The sequence below is a fragment of the Crocodylus siamensis genome, chromosome 8, assembly GCF_052110815.1.
Source record: "Crocodylus siamensis isolate JL-2025a chromosome 8, ASM5211081v1, whole genome shotgun sequence".
Lineage (NCBI taxonomy): Eukaryota > Metazoa > Chordata > Crocodylia > Crocodylidae > Crocodylus > Crocodylus siamensis.
In genome coordinates, this window is record NC_143402.1 from 15,661,756 (window position 1) to 15,683,947 (window position 22,192).

The window sequence follows — 22,192 nt, forward strand, 5'->3', positions numbered from 1 at the left end:
AGATCGGACTGTTCAGCTTGGAGAAAAGACGACTTAGAGGGGACTTGGCGGTGGCCTATAAAAAATATAAGGGGCTTTTATCAGGGCCTGGGGGAGCATCTGGTCACCAAAGCACCCCAGGGGAAGACAAGAAACAATGGACACAAACTGCTTGAAGATCGCTTCAGATTGGATGTGAGGAGAAACTTCTTTACGATTCAAGTGACTAGGGTCTGGTACATTCACCTACCATGGAGGGCTTTAAAAAAACACCTTGATGCGCACATCAGATAACCCCAGCAGTCTTTCCTGGCCAAGTACGGGGGGTCCCGATGACCTCGTGAAGTCCCCTCCAGCCCCTAACATTTATGAGTCTTTAACACAAGATAGAACTTAGTCGAGTGGTATAAAAACTTTGTCAGAAGATCTAGAATTTCTCAGCCACAAACTATCATATTAAAAGAAAACTTCTCAAACGCCCAAGCCCTTTGGGGAGCATCCCTTATTGTAACTAAAGTGCAAGGTTCAGGTTTGAGTCTGGATTTTGAATGCTCCAAAGATTTTTTTCAGTTCAGCATTTTATTTGCATATAATGCTACTTCCTACTTAGATGGTCATCAGAAAAAAAGAGATCTACACCTGCCATCTGATAAAGGTCTTCTTTACGTCAAGTGTTAGATGTACTTTCAAGTTGAAATCCCAGTTTTCTAGTCTGTTGCCCTAAGAGATTTTTTTTTTTTTTTTGAAGCCCACATAGCTAGCTTTAAAGTTATACTATTTATCCTGTTTATTCTGAGCGGTAGCTTTGTGGTGTGGACAGTTTATTATGTAACCGCTAAAACGATCTGTGAACTGTAATCCATTACGGAATCTCCATTTCTTGTCTAGGGTGAACATATTTGAACTTTGCAGGGCTGTGTGTGATACGACAGATACGATGAAAAATCTTGCCTGAGATGTGCAACTCCTTTTTTGCCTCTGTATACAAAGCATCAGTTAGAGGGCTATTCCCAGTCATCTATTGCATTCACTTTTGCTTATTAATCCAGGCCTTAAAAAACTACAAGACTTGTTATTTTTAATATAAGTCCTGTAAAAAGTCCTTATTGATTCAGAGGTCTCTCAAAAAGAACATGTCTTGGTGCTTTCAGTTGAATTTAATTGGTACCTTTTCTTACTCTTTAGCAACTATAGTTCTGCCTGATCACTTGTCCAGGGGTTGTGGAGGGGGAGAGGAGATGGATATTTTGCAGATGCACATGGTAATGGCTATATTTCATTTAAGTAGTAAGTACCTAGCTTTATTTTAGGGGTGCATCGATAAAGATTTTCATGGCCGATACTGATAGCTGATTATTAAAGAGCCATATTGGCCATTACCAATTTGTAACCGATTTGGTTAATGTGTTGCTGGAGGCTGTTGGAGCTCACCAAAAAAGTTTGTCAGTACTTTAAAATCTACTGACATAACCCTTTTTTCTGTGGCATGCTCCAGCAGTGTTCTGGTACTTAAAAATGGTGGTGGGGGTGCTTGAACTAAAGTTTGTCAAATAAGCTTTAGTTCAAATGTCGCTGCCACCATTTTTAAGAACAGGGATGCTTTTGAGCAGAGCAGAGCAGATCAGGGTGAGGGCAGATGCAGGCTGCCCGCTGTAGGTTTGGGGCTCTCTGCCCTGCTGCCTTTTCCCTGGGAGGCCTGCTCCGACTGTTCATCCCTTACCCACCTGGCAGCAGGAGGCACAACTTGGCACCCTCACTGCTGCCAGGTGGGCAGGGGGCATGTGGCTGGCAAGGGGCTTCCAAGGGAAAGGCAGCAAAGCAGAGAGCCCTGAGCCCACAGCAAGCATCCCACATCCACCCTGTACACAAATCTGGGGGGGTGGGAGTGCGCAGTGGTGGGGAGCCACCCCGCCCTGTACTCTTTGGATGAGCTCCCCGTGTGTCCGTTCTGCTTCTCACCCTGGCCCTGGGTCCCATACACTGCCTTGGCTGGCTAGTGCCCCCAGCCCCTGCCCCACTTCCTCCCTCACCATGGGGGCCCCTCCTGACGCCTCTTTCCCTCCATAGGCTTGCTTGCAGGGAGCTATTCTCCATGCTGCCCGGCTGTCTTCCTGGCCACGTGCTTGCGTGTGGCCGTGCACATGTGTGCGGCGCCCCTTGCATCTGGCTCCCAGCAGCCCCATGCAAGGACTCCTTGCAGGCTAGAATGCTGTCTGCCTGCAAGGGAAACCCCACCATTTCCTGGGGGAACCCAGGCATCTGGAGGCCCTGGCCAGAAAGCATAATTTGATTATATTTACTGGAGAAGATTATTGATTGCAATGGCCAAAAAAAACCCAATAGCCAATAATGTAATTTTTGCTTTTATTGGTGGTAATCCATTATGCAACCGATATATTGGTGCACCTCTAGTTTGTTTATCTAGCCGCATGTAAATAACCATATTAAGAAGTACTAGAATCAAAATATTTGTTCTGCAAATTGTGTGCACAGAACCAAGGATAAGAGTCCTTTAGAGTTAAAGCAAGGACCAACTTTAATATTTCTGCTGTTGCTGTTCCTTTAGCACTAGCATGGTCTGGTAGTAATTAAGTTGAACATCAGTCAGGTCCATCTACAATGCATGTCCTGCACCAGAGGAGAGAAGTACATTTTGTTTGAATAGACTTGGCATCTTTTTGGAGGCAGAGGTGGTAGAGACAGGCTTACTTTTAAATAAATAGAAAGCACGCTCTTATTTCCCCCGACACTTTGTGTACCCTTTCCAGTAGGTCACGGTAATAAAGCTGAAGTTTTATTTTTATTTATTTTAAAGATCTGTCCCAGGCTTTTATAATACATGTTTATTACAGTAGCCAGCTGTAGGCAGTGGCAGTGTAGGCGTTTTCTCAACGCTTGTGTAAGTGTTCATTTTGCATTCTGCTTAAGATGTATTGCTTCAGAGACCTGACCAGTTGGAATTAAGAGGTTTGAACACTAGAGGATTTTTATTTAGTCCCTCACAGTTGTAAGGGATAGCATCTCTGTTCAATCTCTACATTACATAGAGATCCAAACTAGATCTTGTTTGGTACGTGTGTGGCCCAACAGCAGATCCAACCACATACTGTGCCAGGAGCATTACATTACCTTTTGGCCTTGTGTGATGAATAACTAATTACTGCTGTATTTCATACGAGGGCTTTGGAAGGGCAGTTAGACAAGCCAGTTGGCATGCCTAAAGGTGACTGGTAATGAAGGTTATCCATAGTGAAAATGTTAAGGTAACCATATTTAGTAAGCCTTGGCAAGCTGTTAAGGGCAACCTTGATACCTTAGATCTTCAAGAGCTTGATCTTACACTGCTGAAGTAGAGCTTGCCATTGTAAATGCATGGGAATGTGTAACGTATTTAGCCCAAGATGGTGCTGAGCTTTGCTGGGGTTGTTGGGAGCTACTATGATTGAATTAGTTGATGTAGTTATCTGCTTTGACATGAGCTCTTGTGCTGTTTTAATAATACAAGGCTCTACAGGTATGTTGAGACCTCAGACTTAAGCTGCGTGGGCTTGAGGGAAGTTCAGTTGTAGAGGGTGCTCCTGCTCAAATCTCTGCATGGGTGATATGAAACCTATGGTTTGTTCATGCTGCTCAGCCTTTTTCTACTGCAAAGTTTTGCTGTAATCTAAAACAGTCCTTCAGCAAACTCAGTGGTAGATGCAGGTCTTCCTGTACTAATTAACTTTTACTGAAGCTTCCTGGGAGAGCAGGAAAAAAGTGTGTAGAAAAATAACTTAACTATAGTACTAACTTTTTGTTTTACTCTTTCAGATTTTTCTCCTTGCCTGTCCTCCTTGTCGGCTTGCAATGGTTCTCTTCAGGTAATATCTGTTTGCTTCCTTCCTGCATTTCTATTCATTTGTATAATGTATTTAGTTCCTAACATTTTATGACCTCAGCCATATATTAAAATAAATCATCTGGGTTCCTCATGTAATGTTCTGTAGCCTGGAAGGAGAGACGAGATGGACTGAAAAATGGACAGCAGTTTGAAAATATTCATGGCTTAAATAGGGGTTTGTCACCTGCTTGAATTTTGTGTGTGTGTGTTGGTAGCGGTCTCTGTTTGAACTCACCAAAAACACGTATGGATTCAGCAAATGCAGTGGTGGATGTAGATATTCTTGTGCTGATTAAATTCTAGGCTAGTGTAATCTGTATCACATGCCTTGTACCCTTTGATCATCTCCCCTAATCTTTTTTTTTTTTTCTAGCTTACTAACTAGGTTTCAGAGGATGTCAATACTGCTAGCTCTCTAGGATTAATGCAGCATTCTAAAAGCCAGAGAGATGAAGCTAAAATTAAATAGCTACACCAAATTGCTGAAATGGATTGATAGATATTTAAAGCTTTTCTTTCTTAAAAGCATGGCTTATTGGCCTTAGCTTGCAAGGCAGTACAAATACAAAATATTTCCTGCAGTAACAAAGGATTAGAGGAGATTGACAGCACTGTTAATATTTTTGGGTCTTTTCCTTCTGTAATAGGCAAATTGGCGGGAGCCTTGTAATGTAAATTGGATTGGACCAAGTGCTCTAAAACCATTGCGGGACAGTTCTTGAATTGCAAAAATAAAAAAGAGATGAGCAAGATGACATAGCAGGTCTTTTTTATTTAGAATCTCAGGGAAGTCGGACAGTTTACATCTTTACCAATGTTTCTCTGTAAGCCCAGAGCAAGTGACGATGATAAGCATTAAGAAAGGTGACAGTTTGGAAGGTATTATCTTGGTGTCCATCTGCAGCTCCCCAGTAACTGGCATGTAAAAGGACAGGTGCAGCTTTTCGAAGGCCTGAAACATAACCATTCACTCTGCTTCTGTATGAAGGAGGCAGTGTTGCTTAGTGAGTAAGTCTTCAGCACACCTTTATTTCATTCCCAGCTCTGCCTCTGGCTTGCTGAATAAGCCTTTGTTGAGGCATATGGTACAGCTTGCTGTAGACATTTTCATTAGGTAAAACATAACTCGCTCTTCCTTTAAAGATGGAACTGTGAAGAAGCACTTGGCAATCATGCAATATGGACAAATGAAAAACAAACAACATAGGAGGGAAGGACTTATGTCAGGTATTCTGCAATGGCTTCATGTGTCCTATCCTTTCCCATAGAAAGTGGAAACTAAATTGTGTGATAGGAGTGGACACATGAAACCATTATCACCAAATTGTGATAATCATTGTAGTTCTTCCCCTGCTTTTACCTCAATTTTAGTACAATTTTTGGCTTTCCATACCTGTAGAAGGTTTATTCTAATACCTGGCTGTGTGGGTTGAGGGTGAGGCTAGAACCTAGAAGAACTGCTTTGTTTCCCTGCCTTTAGTTCAGGGATGGCCAGCCTACTGTAAGTGGCACAGGCAGCCTCTGTGTGTGACACATGGCAGATCAGGAAGGTAGCAGGCAACAGTGCCAGATAAGGTAGGGAGCGGAAAGCAGACCAACAGAACAGACAGGTGAAGGGGATCAGAGTAACACTCAGAAGGTGCTGGTTTATCTTGCAAAGACAGCTGCCAAAGATGTGGGTCCTCTTGTTCTGGTTTGTGTGACCTTTGGCAAGTCGCATTAAATATTTTATGCCTCAGTAGCCTCTTTGCAAAACAGGGATAATGCTCATCCTTTGTGGCTGTAAGCTTTTCAGCTGCCAGATTCTTATCTGAGTGCAAAATCTGTTTATGATAGTTGATAATAGACTTATCTACTAGTCCTGGAGATCTTGCATCCCAGAAGGTCATCTTTCTCCTTGTACTTGTGATATACCTCATCTTCTTTTTGTCCTCTGATTAATGTTTTAGAAACAGGGTGATGGATTTCTGTGCTAGTGCTGTAGGCATGTTTTTTATTAAGTGATTATACTGTTTGCATCCCTCCAACTTTAAAAAACAAACAAACAGTGGGGAGAGGTAAACAGTAGGGCTGTTCAAAGCTTTGGTAGCTGATTCAATTTGGAGGAGATTTGGCCTGATTTGGGGACTGAATCTCCAAATCCAAATCGAATTGGGAGACCAAGTTAAAGCTCCAAGCCAATCTGGAAAAGATTTTGCCAATTCAGAGATTCAGCCATAGACTAAACAGGCAGCTGAAAGCTGCCTCCAGCTGGTAAGTCTGGGATTGGGGGAGGGAGGAAGGAAAGGGTCCAGGGGAGGGAACGATGGGGTTGGGGCTGGGACAAGCTGCCCAGCCAGGGCAGGGGGAATGGGATGTGGGTGTGAAAGTTTTGGGAGCGGGGACTCTGCCTTGCTGCCGCTTGCCCAACTGGGAGTGGTGGTGGTGGTTGTGGGGGGTGCAGCTGGATGCAGGCGCGGCTCGCTCCAGGTGGAAAGGTGCAAGTAGCAGCAGGGCATAGCCCCCACTCCCAGCGCTGATGTGGGCATAGCAGTGCTGGGAGTGGGGGCTGTGCCCTCCTGCTGCCCAGAGTGAGCTGTGCCTGCATCGTGCCCCCTCCCCTCCCATGCAGGCTGGATCCTAGCCCCTGCGGATCCGCCTGTTGGGGCACAGCTGGAGGAGCCACGAGAGAAGCCCCCATGGCAGTCTTGCCCAGCCCCATCCCCCACCCAGCCCAGCATCTTGGCCCTTTTTTTTTTTTTTTCTTTTAAAGTCGCGCAGTAACTGGCTCTGGCAGTGGCAATCAGGGGGGCCTCTGAGGGCTCATGGCAGGGCCCCCTGCATAGCAGGGAGCAGCAGGGATTGCCCCACTCTCCCCCGCTTGCTGTGTGTTGGGGTGGCTCCAGCAGTCAGCCAGAGCCCAGGAGCACTTGGCTCCAGTGGCCCCAGTTCCCAGGCAGTGTGTGGTGCCCTACCAAGTCATACTGCACCCACACCATGGGGCATACTGCCGCATGGGTGCGAGGCACATCGGGCGGTGATCCCTGCTGCCCTGCACTTTGAGGGGGCCTCTGCCTGGAGCGCCCAGAGGCCCCAGTTCTGATCCTGTAGCCGGTGAGTACAGGGCTTCTTCTTCTTTTTTTTTTAAATGCCGGGACTAGGTTGGGGCTGGGCGGGAGATGGGGCCAGGCAGGACAGTCACGGGGGAGAGGAAGGCACAGCTGGAGGAGCCACGGGAAAACCTGCAGCTGGCTGGCTGTGCCTGCCTCTACCCGGCCAATCCGAATCACTGAATCTCAGTGAATCGGCACTGAATCTTCCAAAGCTGATTTGGCTGAATTGATTTGGGACAGTGATCCGAATCTCTGAATTGAATCACTGTCCTCTGAATCTGAATCAAATACTTCTGTATTTGCATAGGCCTAGTAAACGGGATAGTCTCTTGAGTGTGTCTACCTTGCAATATTTTGAATGGTGCAACTGTCATTTTTTAAAGAAATAAAAATTTGAAAGCAGCCCAAAATGTCTCATCTGTGTTCATTTGTAAAAGTTATCTTTCATATATGCAATCTATTCCATTCATGGGGCTGGAGATTCTTTTTGATATTAATCACAACAGAAGTATTGGTAAAAATAATAACAGTTTTTAATCAAAATCTGGGGCTTGTTCAGTCTCAGTAATTTTATTTTTCAACAAGAGAACATTAAGTTTTATTATATGAAGAAAGGCCCTTAAATAACTTCATGTGTTGTGGTGTGTGTGGATCCTCCATTTTGATGTAAAAAGCAGGCAGGTTGCTGTTACCGTGAAATTAACCATGATCAACCCTGGAGAATCTAATCTAATTTAATTTTAAAGTAATCTAATAATATTAACCCAGGACATTGCCCTAAATTGTAATTAATTACAGTTGCAATTAACTTAAGAGTAACTGCTTAGGCTCGACACCCTTTTCTAATTCTGCTGCTCGTCTTGGATAGTGGGGAGGACAAAGGTGTGTAGTGATCATATCCAAAAATCTCTCTTCTCTCTCTTTTTTTTTAATTTCGTATCACACAGGGAGTTGGGGAAGGTTGGAGTTCATTCACATAAGAATGCTGAGTTTGAAAAAATGACAGTCGATAACATTCTCATCATTAGAGAGAGGTAGTTTGTTCTGTTAGTCTGCAGTTAAGCAGAAAGCAGGGCCATGTGGCATCTTATAAATTAACTTGTCCAGAGGGGCATGAATTTTTCATAGTCTACTTCATCAGAGGCTGTGAATAGACTGGCCAAGGACAGGATTACTAAGTGGAAAGGAATAAGGTTATTTAAATACAATGTATAGGGAAAGGGAGAGAAAAGAAGGAACATTTGAGAGGTGAAGGAGCGTTCAGCCTTTGTATTTAAATTACCTTACTCCTTTCTATTTAGTATTCCTGTTCTCTGTAAGTCCATTCAGAGCCTGTGCTGAAGTAGGCTGTAGCCTATGAAAGCTCATGCCTCTGAATGAGCTAGCCTGTTGGGGACCACATTGCCCTGCATTCCCATCATTGCTTTAAGATCACCAGTAGGGACTAATAGGCCAGTTCCCTTTTTTAAAATTCCTTTTTTCCACAAGAGAGAGGAAGGGCTTTTAAAATGGGGTGGATAAAAATCAACATTTTTTTTTAAAACTGATTTTTATTCTAAATCATATTTTAAAATTTTTAAGATGCTTTTTAAAACTGTCTTTATATAGGTTTATTTTTAAATCTAATATATGTTAAAGCTCAAAGATATCATTATGAACGAGGGATTATAATTTTAATTTTATACTATTTGAGACAATATATTCATGTGAGCTTTTTAGAAAAGTTTTATAAATTTCACAAGTTTTATATAGTTTTTTATAAAGTTTCACAACAGGCCATGGACTATATTAGGGGCTCAATCCTATGGGATTCCTGGAGGCTCTTCTATAGATTAGTAAAGATTAAAGAAAATCACTCTACCCAATGGGACTAGGACTCAGTGCTCATTCTAGAAGATCCCATTAAGTATCTCTGTGATGCTTAGTTTTAGTTTTCAAACTGTGGATTTGTGTCTCCAGAGATAACATTCTTGTTAACAGCAGTATATTAAGATGAGACAACAGGCCTGATTTACCTGCCCATCAGCCCTGTTGTTTCTCTCACTTCTCTCTAAAAGTGCAAAGTTTCAAGGAGTTAAATGAATAAAGGGTTGTTGGGGAGTGGAGTAGATCTGGGCAAGGAGGAGGAGATTTGAGATAAATGCAAGGAGGGAGGGTCAGTACAAACAAAAGAGAAACATTTTGAATAGTATCTTGAGGGATAAGTTTTCAATTATAGCCTCTCCATTGATTTGAGATCTGGTAAGGGAATGGTATGGTAGAAGGGAAAATCCTAGCATGGCAGCAGGCTTGCCAGGCCATAAACGGAGAGAAGAAATCAAAGATGAGAAGAAATCTAGAAGAAAGCGCCAAGCTAATAACATATGGCTGGCAGCACTCATTTGCTGTCCTCCTAATAAAGCGTGGCAAAAATATCGCCCAAATATCCACGATTAATCTAGTCCCAGTGACTTCACAAGTATCTGCTTCAATCGGAGTGGATAAAAATCAACAATTTAAAAAATTGGACTTTGAAGTAAACCCAAATAAAGATTGTTTTAATTTAAGATATGTTAAATTTCAAAGATATAATCACTATTGCACGATGATAACTTCGATTTATTTACTATTTGAGATAATATTGCTGGATAAAGTGTATGAGAGAGAAACTGAGCAGTGTTCAATGAGTCTAGAGGGGAAAATTGTTAACCTGAGTCTTGATGGGTGGAGCATTGTCTACAACGATCCAGTAACATGTGCTTGTGTGACATTGGAAGAAGGGGCTGTGTACCTTACAGAAACAATTGATACATCAAAGAAATGCACGCACAGCAGAACACTTACAAGAAGTAGCCCTAAAAGCTATGACAAACTGAAAAAAGTTCAAATGTCTGGTATGCAGCTTTGTCATAGGCAAATCTTCAAATGCATCAGAGATTAAAAGGAATCTTGAAGAAAGTGATGAAAGCCCCAAACTAATAACATATGACTGTAGCACTCATTTGATGCACCTCTTAGACAAAGACTTCACTGCTCCAGAAATAAAGGCTAATGTTGCTGAAATTGCAAAATACTTGCGTAACAACCACTTTGCAGTAGCTGCTCTGAAGAAAGCAGAAGGAACCAGACTAACTCTCCCACAAGACGTGCAACAGAATTCAGTAGTGGACTGTGTTGAGTGACATGTTGAGAACTGGCCTATTCGGATGACGTTTTGTGAACAAAATCGTGATAAAAAGACATGGAACTGGCATAGCCAAAGTTCTCAACAGTGGGCTAAAGAGAAATGTAGAACGTATGCTGACTATCCTGAAGCCTATTTCTGTAGCTTTGTTCAAAGTGCAGGGAAGTTGCTATTTTATTGCTGATGCTGTTGGAATTTGGAAGCAACTGAGACTTTGAAAAGAAAAATATGCAATGACAGAGTTAAAGTACAGGTACTAAAAAACCAAATGGATCAGTCGCTATCTCCAGCTCATTTTCTTGCCAATATTCTCAATACTTGGTACCAGGGTCAATCCTAAACTGCTGAACAGGAGTTGGCTATGACATGGGCATCTAGCAGTCATCCATTCATAATATCCACTACAATAAATTTCGGGGTTAAGGGTGAACTATTCAAGAAATATATGTTTACTGATGAGGTTGCAAGGAAAGCCACACCAGTGAACTGGTAGAAGTCACTTAAGCACCTGGATCCAGTAGAGACTCCTGAAGTGATAATCTAGCTTTTAACTGGAAGACTGATTTTGCTGCATAATCCAGTATTTTAAGTTTCTCATGTTAACCTGGCTGAAATAATCTATTTAATTTTTGTTAAAAACACATTTCACAGAACTGAAATAGTTAAAAATTCAAAGATACATACACTTGTTTTGTTAAAATAATTATACATGTTTGTTGTTGCAGGAAAAATGTCTAAAATATATGATCTTATTTTAGTTTTAAATAACCAATTTAAATGTCATCATTCAGTTTTCTGATGTAGCTGCAAAATTATTCTGAAAAATATCAAAATCACTCCTTAAAAATGTATAGGGTGTACCTTTTAAAAAATAAACCTACATCTGTCTCTGAGTTGTGAATAATATGTATTAAGGTATCAAACAGCAAGAATGCACTCTTAGTAGAAAGCAGTGATTAAATCGAGGCTTCCTGACCAGTGATTTAAACCAAATTGATTTAAGGAAGAATTTCTTTACTGTCCGAGCCCCCAAGGTCTGGAACAGTCTGGCAGCAGAGGTGGTTTAAGCACCTACATTGAACACCTTCAAGAGTAAATTGGATGCTTATCTTGCTGGGATCCTATGACCCCAGCTGACTTCCTGCCCTTTGGGCAGGGGGCTGGACTCGATGATCTCCCGAGGTCCCTTCCAGCCCTGATGTCTGTGAAATCAAATCCACCCTGAAACTATTTATGGGAGTTCAGCTTTGTTTTGAAGTATGAATTCCATTGAACAAGAGGAATGTTAAAGGTACACGGTAACAATTTAAAGACAGTGGGTCATACGTAATCAAGCCACAGAGGTGGTATTGTAAATGACCCTGTGAATTCTCCTGACTTGAGAGAAGTCACAGTGCATGCAGAGTTGCAGCAGTTCATACCTTGCTTGGAGAAAGGGAAAATGATTTAATCAGCTTTTGCGAGGTGTGGGTGTAGCAGGGTGACATCTCCAGAGGTGGCTGTAAGCCCCTAGAGGCCCCAAAATATTCCAGTTTTCCTCTGCTTGCTCTGGGGGACAGTCATCCTTTTGCTTACCTGCTATGTCTTGATGTCTTTTATGGTTAGAAAAGGGAAGCTGCCCCAGGGCTTCTGAAAGACCTGGGCCCATTCTAATGACCACCTGGTGGCTGTGGTCTTTGCCTTGAGGCCTAATTGCATGGCTGTGTTCCTCCCCATATTATGAGAGTCACTTGGCATTGCACTTTTAATACAAAAAACTGAACAGAATTTTCTAAAATGTCATATTTGATTATAATCGGTTCATTTATGTGGATGACTTGCAGTATATTTAAAGCAAAATACAATCAAGGGAAACAAGGAGACTTTAAATGGAGCCTATTATATGATCTCGTGTGTATCAAACTCCAGCACTGCTTGGAAAAACTGCAGCCTGTTGTATCTTGCATATCTTTTGCAAACAGTCAACTCTGTAGCTGACACCTGAGATTTGTTTCGTCTGGCAGACTCCATTTTAATGTATCCTGACTTTGATAACAACTTGCTTTTGTGAAATAATAAAAACTAGCAGTTAAATTTCACTTGTTGAAAGTCAGTTTGGAAGAAGAAATGGGGCATCTTAAAATTAAATGAGATGAGCAGATAAAATATTCAAAAGAGGATGAGATTGCCTCAGTCCTTGAAGGGCTTATTCCATTCTTATGCCCAGACCTTAAGCTGTTTCATTGAATTTGTAGTTATCTTTTGGTGTTACAAAGACATCTGCCCTCATTTGTGGTCTTTTGTTTTCCTTTCTACATGGGGATATGTAGAGAATTCCCTGGCTTTGCCTCTGGGAATGCTGAGTTGTCTCATCTAAAACCAAAACAGGACAAAACCCACAAATATTGATTCCCCTTGTTTCAGTAAAACTACTGAATTTTTTTTTCTTGTTTTAAAATTAAAACTACCCTCTTATGGTGCCTGGGAAGAACTGTTTCTGTATCTAGATGCACTTGCCATGGTTTTTTTTTTTTTTAAATCATATTGATTGTGATTTATGGTGCAGTCTTCAAAGATGCAATTTTACTTTTGACTGAATATTGTTGCCACAGTCAGAAGGGAAAGGAATACGTACTATGTAATTATCCCTGGCAGTGGTTTACCCCCCCAAAACTTCAGGTGATAGATGCAGTATCCATGTTCTTCAATAAGTTACTAGAACTGTTAGCATACATCTCTGAAAAACTGAGCTCCTGCCTCTTGATATTTCCCAGCTACTGTATATAGGGCTAATTCCTGCAGTCCTTACTTCTTACTTGAACAGGAGTTGTTCCTTAGTATAGAGAATAAAATAAATGTATTTATGGTAGACATTGTTTAAAGGGGACAAGCCAAATAGGATTTTCAGTTAGGCAAAAGGACTAAAACTGAAGGAATTGTAAATGGTAAAAGATTCTGAGCCCTCCTATTTTCTGATCTACTTCAGGCACCTTCCAGAATTATATTTAACCTGGTCTGTGTGGAAACCTTAACTAGTCTCATTTTTGTTTTGTTTACATATTACAGATTTGAAACTTGCGTTTCTAGATCGCTCATTAAAACGTTATATAAAACCCATCAGTGAGAACTCAGCGATGCCTTTTGCCATAGATGTTCTGAGCTCTGGGTGGTTGCCTAGTTGGGAGTAAAATCTAGTAGTATCTTCCAGAAAGCAGAGACACTTCTTCGGCTTTGCTATTTCATGGTGCATATGTCTGTATTGTTCAAGGCACAGAGGTGAGCTCAAAAACAATTTTAACTCTAAGTCATTCACTTGGTCAACTCTGTTTGTGCAGGTTATTTTTCTGTAGAAACTGGATTTTTTTTTTTTTAATATAGAATTTTCAGATGCAGCCTTTTCAGTGATGATATTTTTAGGCTTATTTCCTGCACCCCTCCTTGCTCACAGGTTGAGATGAGCTTATTCCTATAACTGTCTGTTCTGTTCTGTTCCTGAAAGTGCCAACTATGATTTTGGCCCCATTGTACTTTGCATGTAGGGAACACAAAATAAGGGACAGTGTCCTGAAGAGCTGCTGTCTAAATAGAAAAGACACGAGGGGAGATGGGCCTAGAGAGAAGTGGCTTCTGTAGATGGATGGCAGAGCTAGGAACAGACCTTGGTCGCTAGAGTCTGCTCCCGTGTGCTAGCCTCTAGATCATGCTATCTCAAAGAACTTTCTCTTGAAGTTGAGGCCAGCATGTCCTTCTAGTCTGTATCTTGGGAGAACATCAAGAAAAGGGACATGCAAATAACAGATTAGGAATGTCACTAGCACACACTTCTCTACCTGAGACCTCAAGAAAGGAGCAAATCATCAAACTTGGTTTCTCTTTTGAGTGCTGGTCTCTGGTGCTGTCATCAGATTTAAGTCCATCTCTTGTTCTGTATTAAACTACAATAGGCTTCTTTCCTTCCCTCCGCCCCTTTTATTTTTATTTTAAGCTGTCTTTTGTCAGGGGGCATCATATTTTTTAATAACCAAGGGGTAGAGCTTTTAAATACCCTTGGTAAGCAGTACAAATGGACATGTTACAGTTGTTGCTTGGTACTGTAATACTGCTAAAATATTGAGTTGAAAGAGTTGAAATAATTCCTAAACATCAGAAGCATCTCTAAATATTAGAATTAAGTGTTGTCTGGGGATACTCTGTGTAGCTGAATAGCAACCTTCTGCCTGGATTAAGCAGGCTTCCCACTTGATGTTTCCTGGAATTGCCTGTAGTGGACTATTGTGGCCATTTTTTCCCTTTCTATGTCTTATTGTTAGTCAAGTGATGGTTGCAAGCCTCGTGCCCCTAGCTTCCTTTCCCTGCACTAGGTTCACCACTGTCCAAGAATCCTGCAGTCCCCTAGCCGGGCCAGTTATAGTGCTGTGGTCTAGTTCAGGTCTGGGGCCTCCCACTGATTTCATAGCTGCTAGGATAGGCAGGGACCTCAAAGGATCATCGAGTCTGACCCCCTGTCACTGGCAGGAAAAAGTGCTGAGGTCATGTGCTGAGGACCCCCAGACAGGTGCTTGCCCAGTTTCTTCTTGAAGACCCCAAGGTAGGGGAGAGCACCATTTGCTGTGGCGCTAGCACAGCTCGGACTGACTCGATGCATCTATGTACAGAACAGAAGGAAAGATGAAGACTTTTGCCATGGCCCTGCCCTACCCCCTCCTCCAGCGGTGCATTTTCAGCCAGATTTGAGGCCAGTATTTACTTGCCAGGCACAACTGGCATATGCATTCCTTGAAGACATTTTATGTAAAGAGAAAAATTAAGACCTCACATTTTGTTCTAGAAATGATTTGTCCAAATAGGCCTGTATCTAATTTTAATCAAGACTGATGAAAGATAGAGAAGTAGTTAGCTGTATTAATCTGGAGCCAGGCAGATTACTTTTGCACCTTTATAGATTAAATCAGAGATGTATAGCTCAAATTTTTTTGTAAGCAGATTAAGATAACAGATCGTAAGAAAAAGTGACCTACCAAAGAATTATTGAAACATGTTTTTGACCTGCAGGAACAAGTACATTTTTCTAGAGGACAGTTCCCTACCAGTATTTAATTCTTCACAGTGTAGAGATACTAAATAATCAGGCACCAGCATGGCAGACAAAAGCACACTGTATTTCCAGTCATTGTAGTCTCTTTGAGTTTTACTTTTACTATACAATAGGAACATGGAGCTGAAGGGTATCTCCTTGTCCAAGCTGAGATTTCTGGAGCAGAACCTGCACTTTGACTAGTTAAGACTGTGTTAGCTGTTTGGCCCATTCCCCCCTATAAATTCCAGATAAATTGTTTAACTGGGTGTGAATCCTTTAGGTTTCAGAATGCATGAACAATTGAATGTGTATTTTTGTGCTTATTCCCTAAAATAAGAAAGGATTGAAGAACTGGAGTCTGTGGGGAAGGTGAGGGAGAGTTTGAAGGGCTGTAACTTTGCAGATGTTTGCCAGATAAGGGCAGGGAAGGGAAGGTTTCGCAAATCCTAACGTCCTTTACTATGGAACAGTAGAAAACCAGTGCTTTTCTGTAAGTATTGTACTTTTCTCAAGTAATTTGTAACCTAGCATTAGTGTGGACAGACCAGCTCCGGTCACAAGATGAAGCCTGATGTGCTGCGTATCTGTAGAGAGGATTTAAATAGGACAGGGTGTGTGAGGTTGGATGTGTCAGTAGCTCAAGGGGAAGTGACCAGCAGTCTAACAGCAGCAGTGGCTTTCCAGTCTGCCCACTTTTCAGGAGTTGCCTTGGTGGCTTTTGAATGTATAGTCATTGTGGACATGAATTGTTCTGCTACTTAAAGCATTTACAGATACTATTCAAAGCACATTTCTTGAACCTGTAGTTTGGTACCTTGCATTTATACAGCTGGGCAGGAACAAAGGCTTCTTAAACACCATTTTGACCACCTTCCCTATTCTAAAGGGGAAAAAATGTCACATGCCATCCCCAAACCAAACGACCTTTCACAAAAATATCTTTAGGAAGCTTTTAAAAACAGCAGTCCAAACAACTTACGACTCCAAAGCTCATTGGAGAAAGCATTCTTAATTTGGGAAAACATTTAAATCCTCTCAACTACATAGATGCTTATTTCTTTTACTGCTGCTAGCACTGACTTTATTCAAATTCAAACCAATACACAAAGCTTTTCTTACCGTTTCATGGAAGATCATGCTGCATAAAATATTTTTAAAGTTTTGTAATTCAGAATAGATTCCCAGGCTGTGACTAACATAACATCTTTTTTCTAAGGCTGCAGATGCATATGTTAAATGGCGCTCTCTTGGCACTGCTGTTCCCTGTGGTCAATACACGTCTGGTGAGTAAACCGCGTTTGGCTTTCCTCCTGTGATTTTTTTTTTTTTTTTTATTCTTTGTTTAAGATTTCTTATGTTTTGTAAAATGCGGTCTCCTGGAAAGAGGTTTGACATTTGCAACGGACTCGAGGCATTTCTGATATTGTGAGCTCCTCTGCAGGGCAAAGGTTAAGTTATAGTTAGGACCTAACTCCGCACTGCAGTGCAAGATTTGACCATTGCTGCATGGACATTGATGGTTGCAGAAACCTCCTTTTAATTTGATTCTTCAAGGATTTCTCTAATCTTGCAAACTAGAAATCTCCATTGGAAACATGCTGATTTGCATATCAAACTTGTGTGTTCTCCCCTTATATAAAGCTTGTATACATATCCTTCTGTTGTTAAATTATTGGAGATATTGAAAAGTGGCTGGCAGAGAATCCCATGTATAATGAATGACAATGAGATGTTGCCAGATTGTTAGATTATCACTTAAGTGGTAAGGCGTGGGAAGGCAATTCAGTATGTAGGGATAGAGAACTTGCTATACTTGGTCAGCTGGTAGGTCCATTGAGTAGGGTTTCCTATCTTCAGCTGCAGGCAGCCAACATACTTCACCTAGCTGCTTTGTATGTGGCAAATGGAAGTCCTTCTGGACTGCGGTAGTAACTGGCTTGCTTGCTGAAGCACTGTATGCTTAAGTTGAGTGTACTATTAATGGAGTATGATAAACAGCTACTTTTTATTATTCTAACAGAGGCAAAAGACTTCATCTTCAATTTTTAAATTTTTAGACCACACACAACTTATGAGAACAGCGTCTTTTTACATCCATTCAACCAAAGAGAGAATCCACATAGAAATAGTTTTAAAAAATCTGAATTCCACTCTATTCTTCTGTGCAACAAATCTAGAAAGGCCACCAGTACCTTTATTCTGAGGTAAAGTGGTTGGGTACAAAAGACTGTTTCAGGGCCAGGTTCATACTGTTTTACGCCTATGCCTGCATCTGTGAAGAAACAAGTTACTTACCTTGAGGTAAAATCAGATGGACAATAACAGTTTATAGCTTTCATATGAACTATCAGGTTATGATAGTGTAAAATGTACCCTACAGTTTGAGATGAGATTGTGTAGTACAGGTTAGTTTCTATGGTAATTTTAATTTAGTTAGCATGGAGTATAATAACTTTCAGAGCTACTGCATAATGAAGAAGCGGCCCAGAAAGTCTGTCAAGACAATGTGGGCTAAACATGAACAGCCATGTTTTTAAAATTAGGCAAATATTTTCAAAATGAAGTGCAAATGAAGACATGCCTAATCTGTGACATGAGTGATGTGAGGCCAACAAAACCTGTTGAGCATTTACATGTGCAAAAATATATGTACAGAGTATTTTACATGCATGAATTAAGTGTGGCAGTTATGTGGGTAGTTTCTTACATCAGAGTTTTCAAATTGGTTGCAAATTCAGCTGCATCTCGACAAATAAATTAATTCATTGGTGTCTGTGGTAGTAGTTTTCTGTGTCTGAACTGCTACTAGTATTGATGGTAACAGGAAGAATACTATCCTAATGGCTGTATCATGTTAAACATTCCTCAAGATTAGCTTTTGATGGAGATCAGTTATGCTGTTGTCATAAGCATATGCGTGGAATACTTGTATAGTGAAGTTCCCTATGAAAGCGCTGCTACCTGCATTATATAGTTACCCTATTTAATTCCTTTTCCTCATGTTGATAGAGGATATGGTACTTGTTTAGGAAATTAGTCTTCTTATAATTATAATAGGCATTATTTATAAGATGGTGTCAGATCTTAAATTTATCTGCTTAAGTGTTTATAGAGTCTTAATGGAATACTTGTCTAAATCAGCAGCTGCATAGTGACTCACTGAATTAATTATATTGTTCATTAGCAAAATTAATATGGACTTCAGCACTCCAAAAACCACCACTCCAAGGGAAGTGTCATTGCAAAATCTTGTTACTGGTCATCTGTTTTAGAGCTTGACACTTTTTTTTCCCCCCCTAGGATTAATTTAGAATAAACAATGTTTGGAGTCCATATTTAATATTATTAATAGCTTTACGTTGTTTACATGGACTACTTTGTTAAACAATTGATAGACTTTCGCATGTCATAATTACTAAAGAGTGTGGTCACTTGTATATATTAAAAAAACTTACAAAAAGAATTCATTGTATTTAGATACCATATCATTATGAAAAGAAGCATGTTTTAATGCACAGGATTCATGTACACCTTAGAAATAAACATGAAAAAATGCTTATACTGTTTAGTATAGAGAAATGTAAAGTTACAGATAAAATAACTTGTCTTTTTCTTTTTATGCTGCGAGGCCCTTTTTGGAATGTTAGATGAGGTTTTAACCATATTTGATATAAAATCCAAATGGTCAGCCAAGCCGGGATGTGAAGAAGGTACTCGAAGGACACCTGGAATGATACAGGATCTGAATGGTCATTGTCTAGAGACCATATGGAAGTTCTTTGGAAACTTGCTCCACTGAACTTACTTCTAAATGGCATAGATTAGAGATCAGTGTTTCTCAATTTATGGGTTGCTACAAGAGAGAGTAGGAGTGGAAGTGAATTGCGTCACAAAAAACAACATGGTTTGCAAGTCCTTGAATAATTTTACTACAATTCTAAAGCAAAATGTTGCTTCTTTCACTTACGTTTACTTCAACTCCTTTTGAAATGCACACACAAACTAAATGGATTTATCAGTTTTTTTCCTCTTCTATTATCATAACTGGAAGGGGTGGAGTCATTTTTTGTCTGAAAAAGAGGTCACAACCTGAAAATGTTGAGAAACACTGGATTAGATGATCCGTTTGCCAATGTCAAATATTCCAAAAACCAAGGCATGACTGAAAGCTGAGCAGAAGAGGAACACATGCAGAATTGCTCTGCATGTGCATAGTGCATTCATTCTTACAGTGGAGCTGTTCTGCTTGAAGCTGGCACTTGGAATGCTTGCTGAGTAAGTTTCATAGGACTGTGTGTGTGCTTAAGTAACTTGCTGACTTAGTTGCCCATGTCCATTGCCATCTTTGACTCCAGGATATTTCTAAAGAGCTTCTGAATCTAAACCTTTATCTTGAAACTTAGAATGTAATAAAGTATCCTTGATAGCAGAATTGTTGTTTAAAAGACCCTTCATAATATGATAAACTGAAGCTTATTCTTCCAGCATGAAATGCTGGGCTTGGTTCTTTGAGCTGGCACATGGCCTTGGCACTACTTAAATCTCATGCAAGCCCTCAAATAGAGGTATTACTTGAGTAAGGCAACCTGCACATTTTAAAATTCTGGATTAGTTAGTTTGCGGAGAACTCCTTTTAGATCCAGGAGTTCCAGCTGTTGTGTGGGGCAAACTGAGTTCACTGTGCTGGGGCCATTAAAAATTGGGAAAAGCTCTTGTTATTAGGATGGAGCTACTATAACTGTAACCTCTATCTGTATTTTTTGTGTACTGTTGAGCAAGGTTCTTTTTCACCCTGTAGCTGGCATAATGCACCTTTAATTGTTTGCATTTATTTTAAATACAGAATAACCAACCCTTGATCCTATTTTTTTCCAGATTGTAGAGCAGCAAAGTTTTCTTGATATTTTAGAACTGAAGTGTTGCTGTCAAAACCTGTAGGAGGAACATATTGGCAAAAATGTAACTTCCCTGATGTATCAAAATAGGGTGTGTTGTTTTTCCAAACAATTGTGACTTAAGCATTTAATATGTCTTCAAAAAGCTGATCAAATAGAATGTAATGTATGGGTATTTGCCTGAGCTATTGCTTATACTCTGCTTCTACTATTCACCTCTATCCCCTTTTTCTATTCTCTCTCCCCCTGCCCCCTTGGAGGGCCACCAAGAATTTTTTTTCTGGGAATAGTAGTGAATACTCTTCCTATATATACTAAGGCTTGGCTGAGAGGGCTTCTGTGGAGATGGGGAGAGAATAAAATCCTTCAGAATAAAATAATTCCTGCTCCCTGGTTTCTGGAGCAGCAACAGAATGACTCCAGCAGCTGTTATTGGTGGTGGTGTTCATCAGAATTCTCATTGCTACAATTTTCTATGTACGTGAATCAATAATCTTATCCTCTATAACTGCATTCATGCTCAGATGCTTCTTTTTGTCTTCTCCCTTCCATCTTGTGATGTCTCAGTGTGTGTTAAGCAACATGCCAAAGTGTGAGATTTTACTGTTTTTATACACTTCTGTTTATGATTTCAAGTTTTAAATAGGTGCTCTGATGATAAATTATATAATAGCTGCTAACCACAGTACCTTGGATTATGAAAACGTAATTATGATTTTGAGGGTCTTCATTGCTGCTTACAAACTCTACCTACTTGCATGTGTTGTAATTGGCATAGATGCCAATGGATGTAGCTTGTTGAGATGTAGGACTTCCTTTTGTAATGGGGTAATTCCATGCATTGACTTTCACTCTAGAAATGTTGTGTTTGCAGCTGGCTCTGTAATATTTGTGAAGAAAAAATATATCTACTGCTTAGAGATGTACTGATACAGGGATCCATTTTGTATCGGCACTGATAAAAAGGAAAATTGACATTATCAGCAATTGGCTTTTTGGCTGATGTGGCTGATAGTGTCATTGATAAATACCATGTGCATGTGCACAGCCACAGCATGTATGCAGCCATTTTGGCAGCTTGGAGGGCAGTGTCTGTCTGGTAAGTCTTTGCAGAGAAGGGGCAAGAGGAGAGAAGGGGTGTGGGAGGGGAGGGGACAGATCAAGGCTTCTGTGGTGAGGGAGAGAGTGGGGCTGGGGTTGGGGCAGACACTGCCCGCTGGGGCAGGAAATGGGACAGAGCCCCGAGTGGCTTGTCTGGGGTGGGGGTGGGGGGTGGCAGAGTTTCCACCGCTGTGCACACCCCTGGGGGAGGTATGGGGGGGCTTGTGCCCCCCCAGAACTGTGTGCAGGGTGGGCACAGGCAGCTGCTGTTGGCTGGGGCCAGGCTCTTCCTAGTGGGGGGGCTGGGCCAGGGCTGCGCTTGGGGTAAACAGTGGCGGTGCAGGGAGGGGGGGCTATAGCGTAGGCTACAGCCACCCCAAAATTCACTGTAGCTCCCCTATAGCTCCTCTCCCGGTGCCACTGCTGCCACCCGGAGTGCAGCCCTGGCTTAGGTCCGCCCTTACCTCACACACGGAACCAGGGGGCATGTGCCTCCCGTGCCACCCCCAGGTACGTGCACACTGTACCCGCCAAGAAAACTAAAACCAAAAAAGAATTAAGCTTTCCTGAACATTAACATTTTTCCGAATGTATGATTTTTGAAAAGCTAGCATTGGCATTAACGTAAAGCCTGGAAATGATTTTTCCTCCTTAAGCACTCCCTTACATTATGACATATTTATAAAGTTTGAGCTGACTATGAAGTGCAGACATCCTCTTGGCCTGTATGTAATCAAAAAGTACCCTTCACCTTACTAACATTTGTGGAGGGGTCAGTGATGCAGCATACTGTTTATTCAGATTATACTAAATTTAGGTCCTACCATAGACTGTTACATCTTCTAATTTTTAAACCGGTTTACTTAACTCTGGGTGGCCTAAGGCTGTTGCTTCACATGGTACCTGCTCTAGCCAGTCTCTGGGGGTTTGATCCACATGCAGCACCTGCACCTGCTGCTCTGGGGTGGGCATTGCATGTGGGGTAGTCCTGGACTGGCCAGAGTGAGTGCTGGATCTGGCATACAG

General features: G+C 41.2%; 1 protein-coding gene across 2 annotated transcripts in view; it reads left to right on the top strand.

The window, feature by feature from the left end:
• The window catches only part of TMEM164 (transmembrane protein 164), a 101,554-nt gene that overhangs the window by 47,426 nt on the left and 31,936 nt on the right, over positions 1–22,192 (top strand). For both annotated transcript variants that reach the window (XR_016443990.1, XM_090061404.1), the window contains exons 2-3: positions 3,790–3,839; positions 16,387–16,453. Coding sequence is in view for 1 of the 2 variants with exons in the window: in XM_090061404.1 (XP_089917530.1) it covers positions 3,790–3,839; positions 16,387–16,453 (117 nt within the window). In the remaining variant the exon portion in view is untranslated. The remainder of the gene's footprint in view (positions 1–3,789; positions 3,840–16,386; positions 16,454–22,192) is intronic.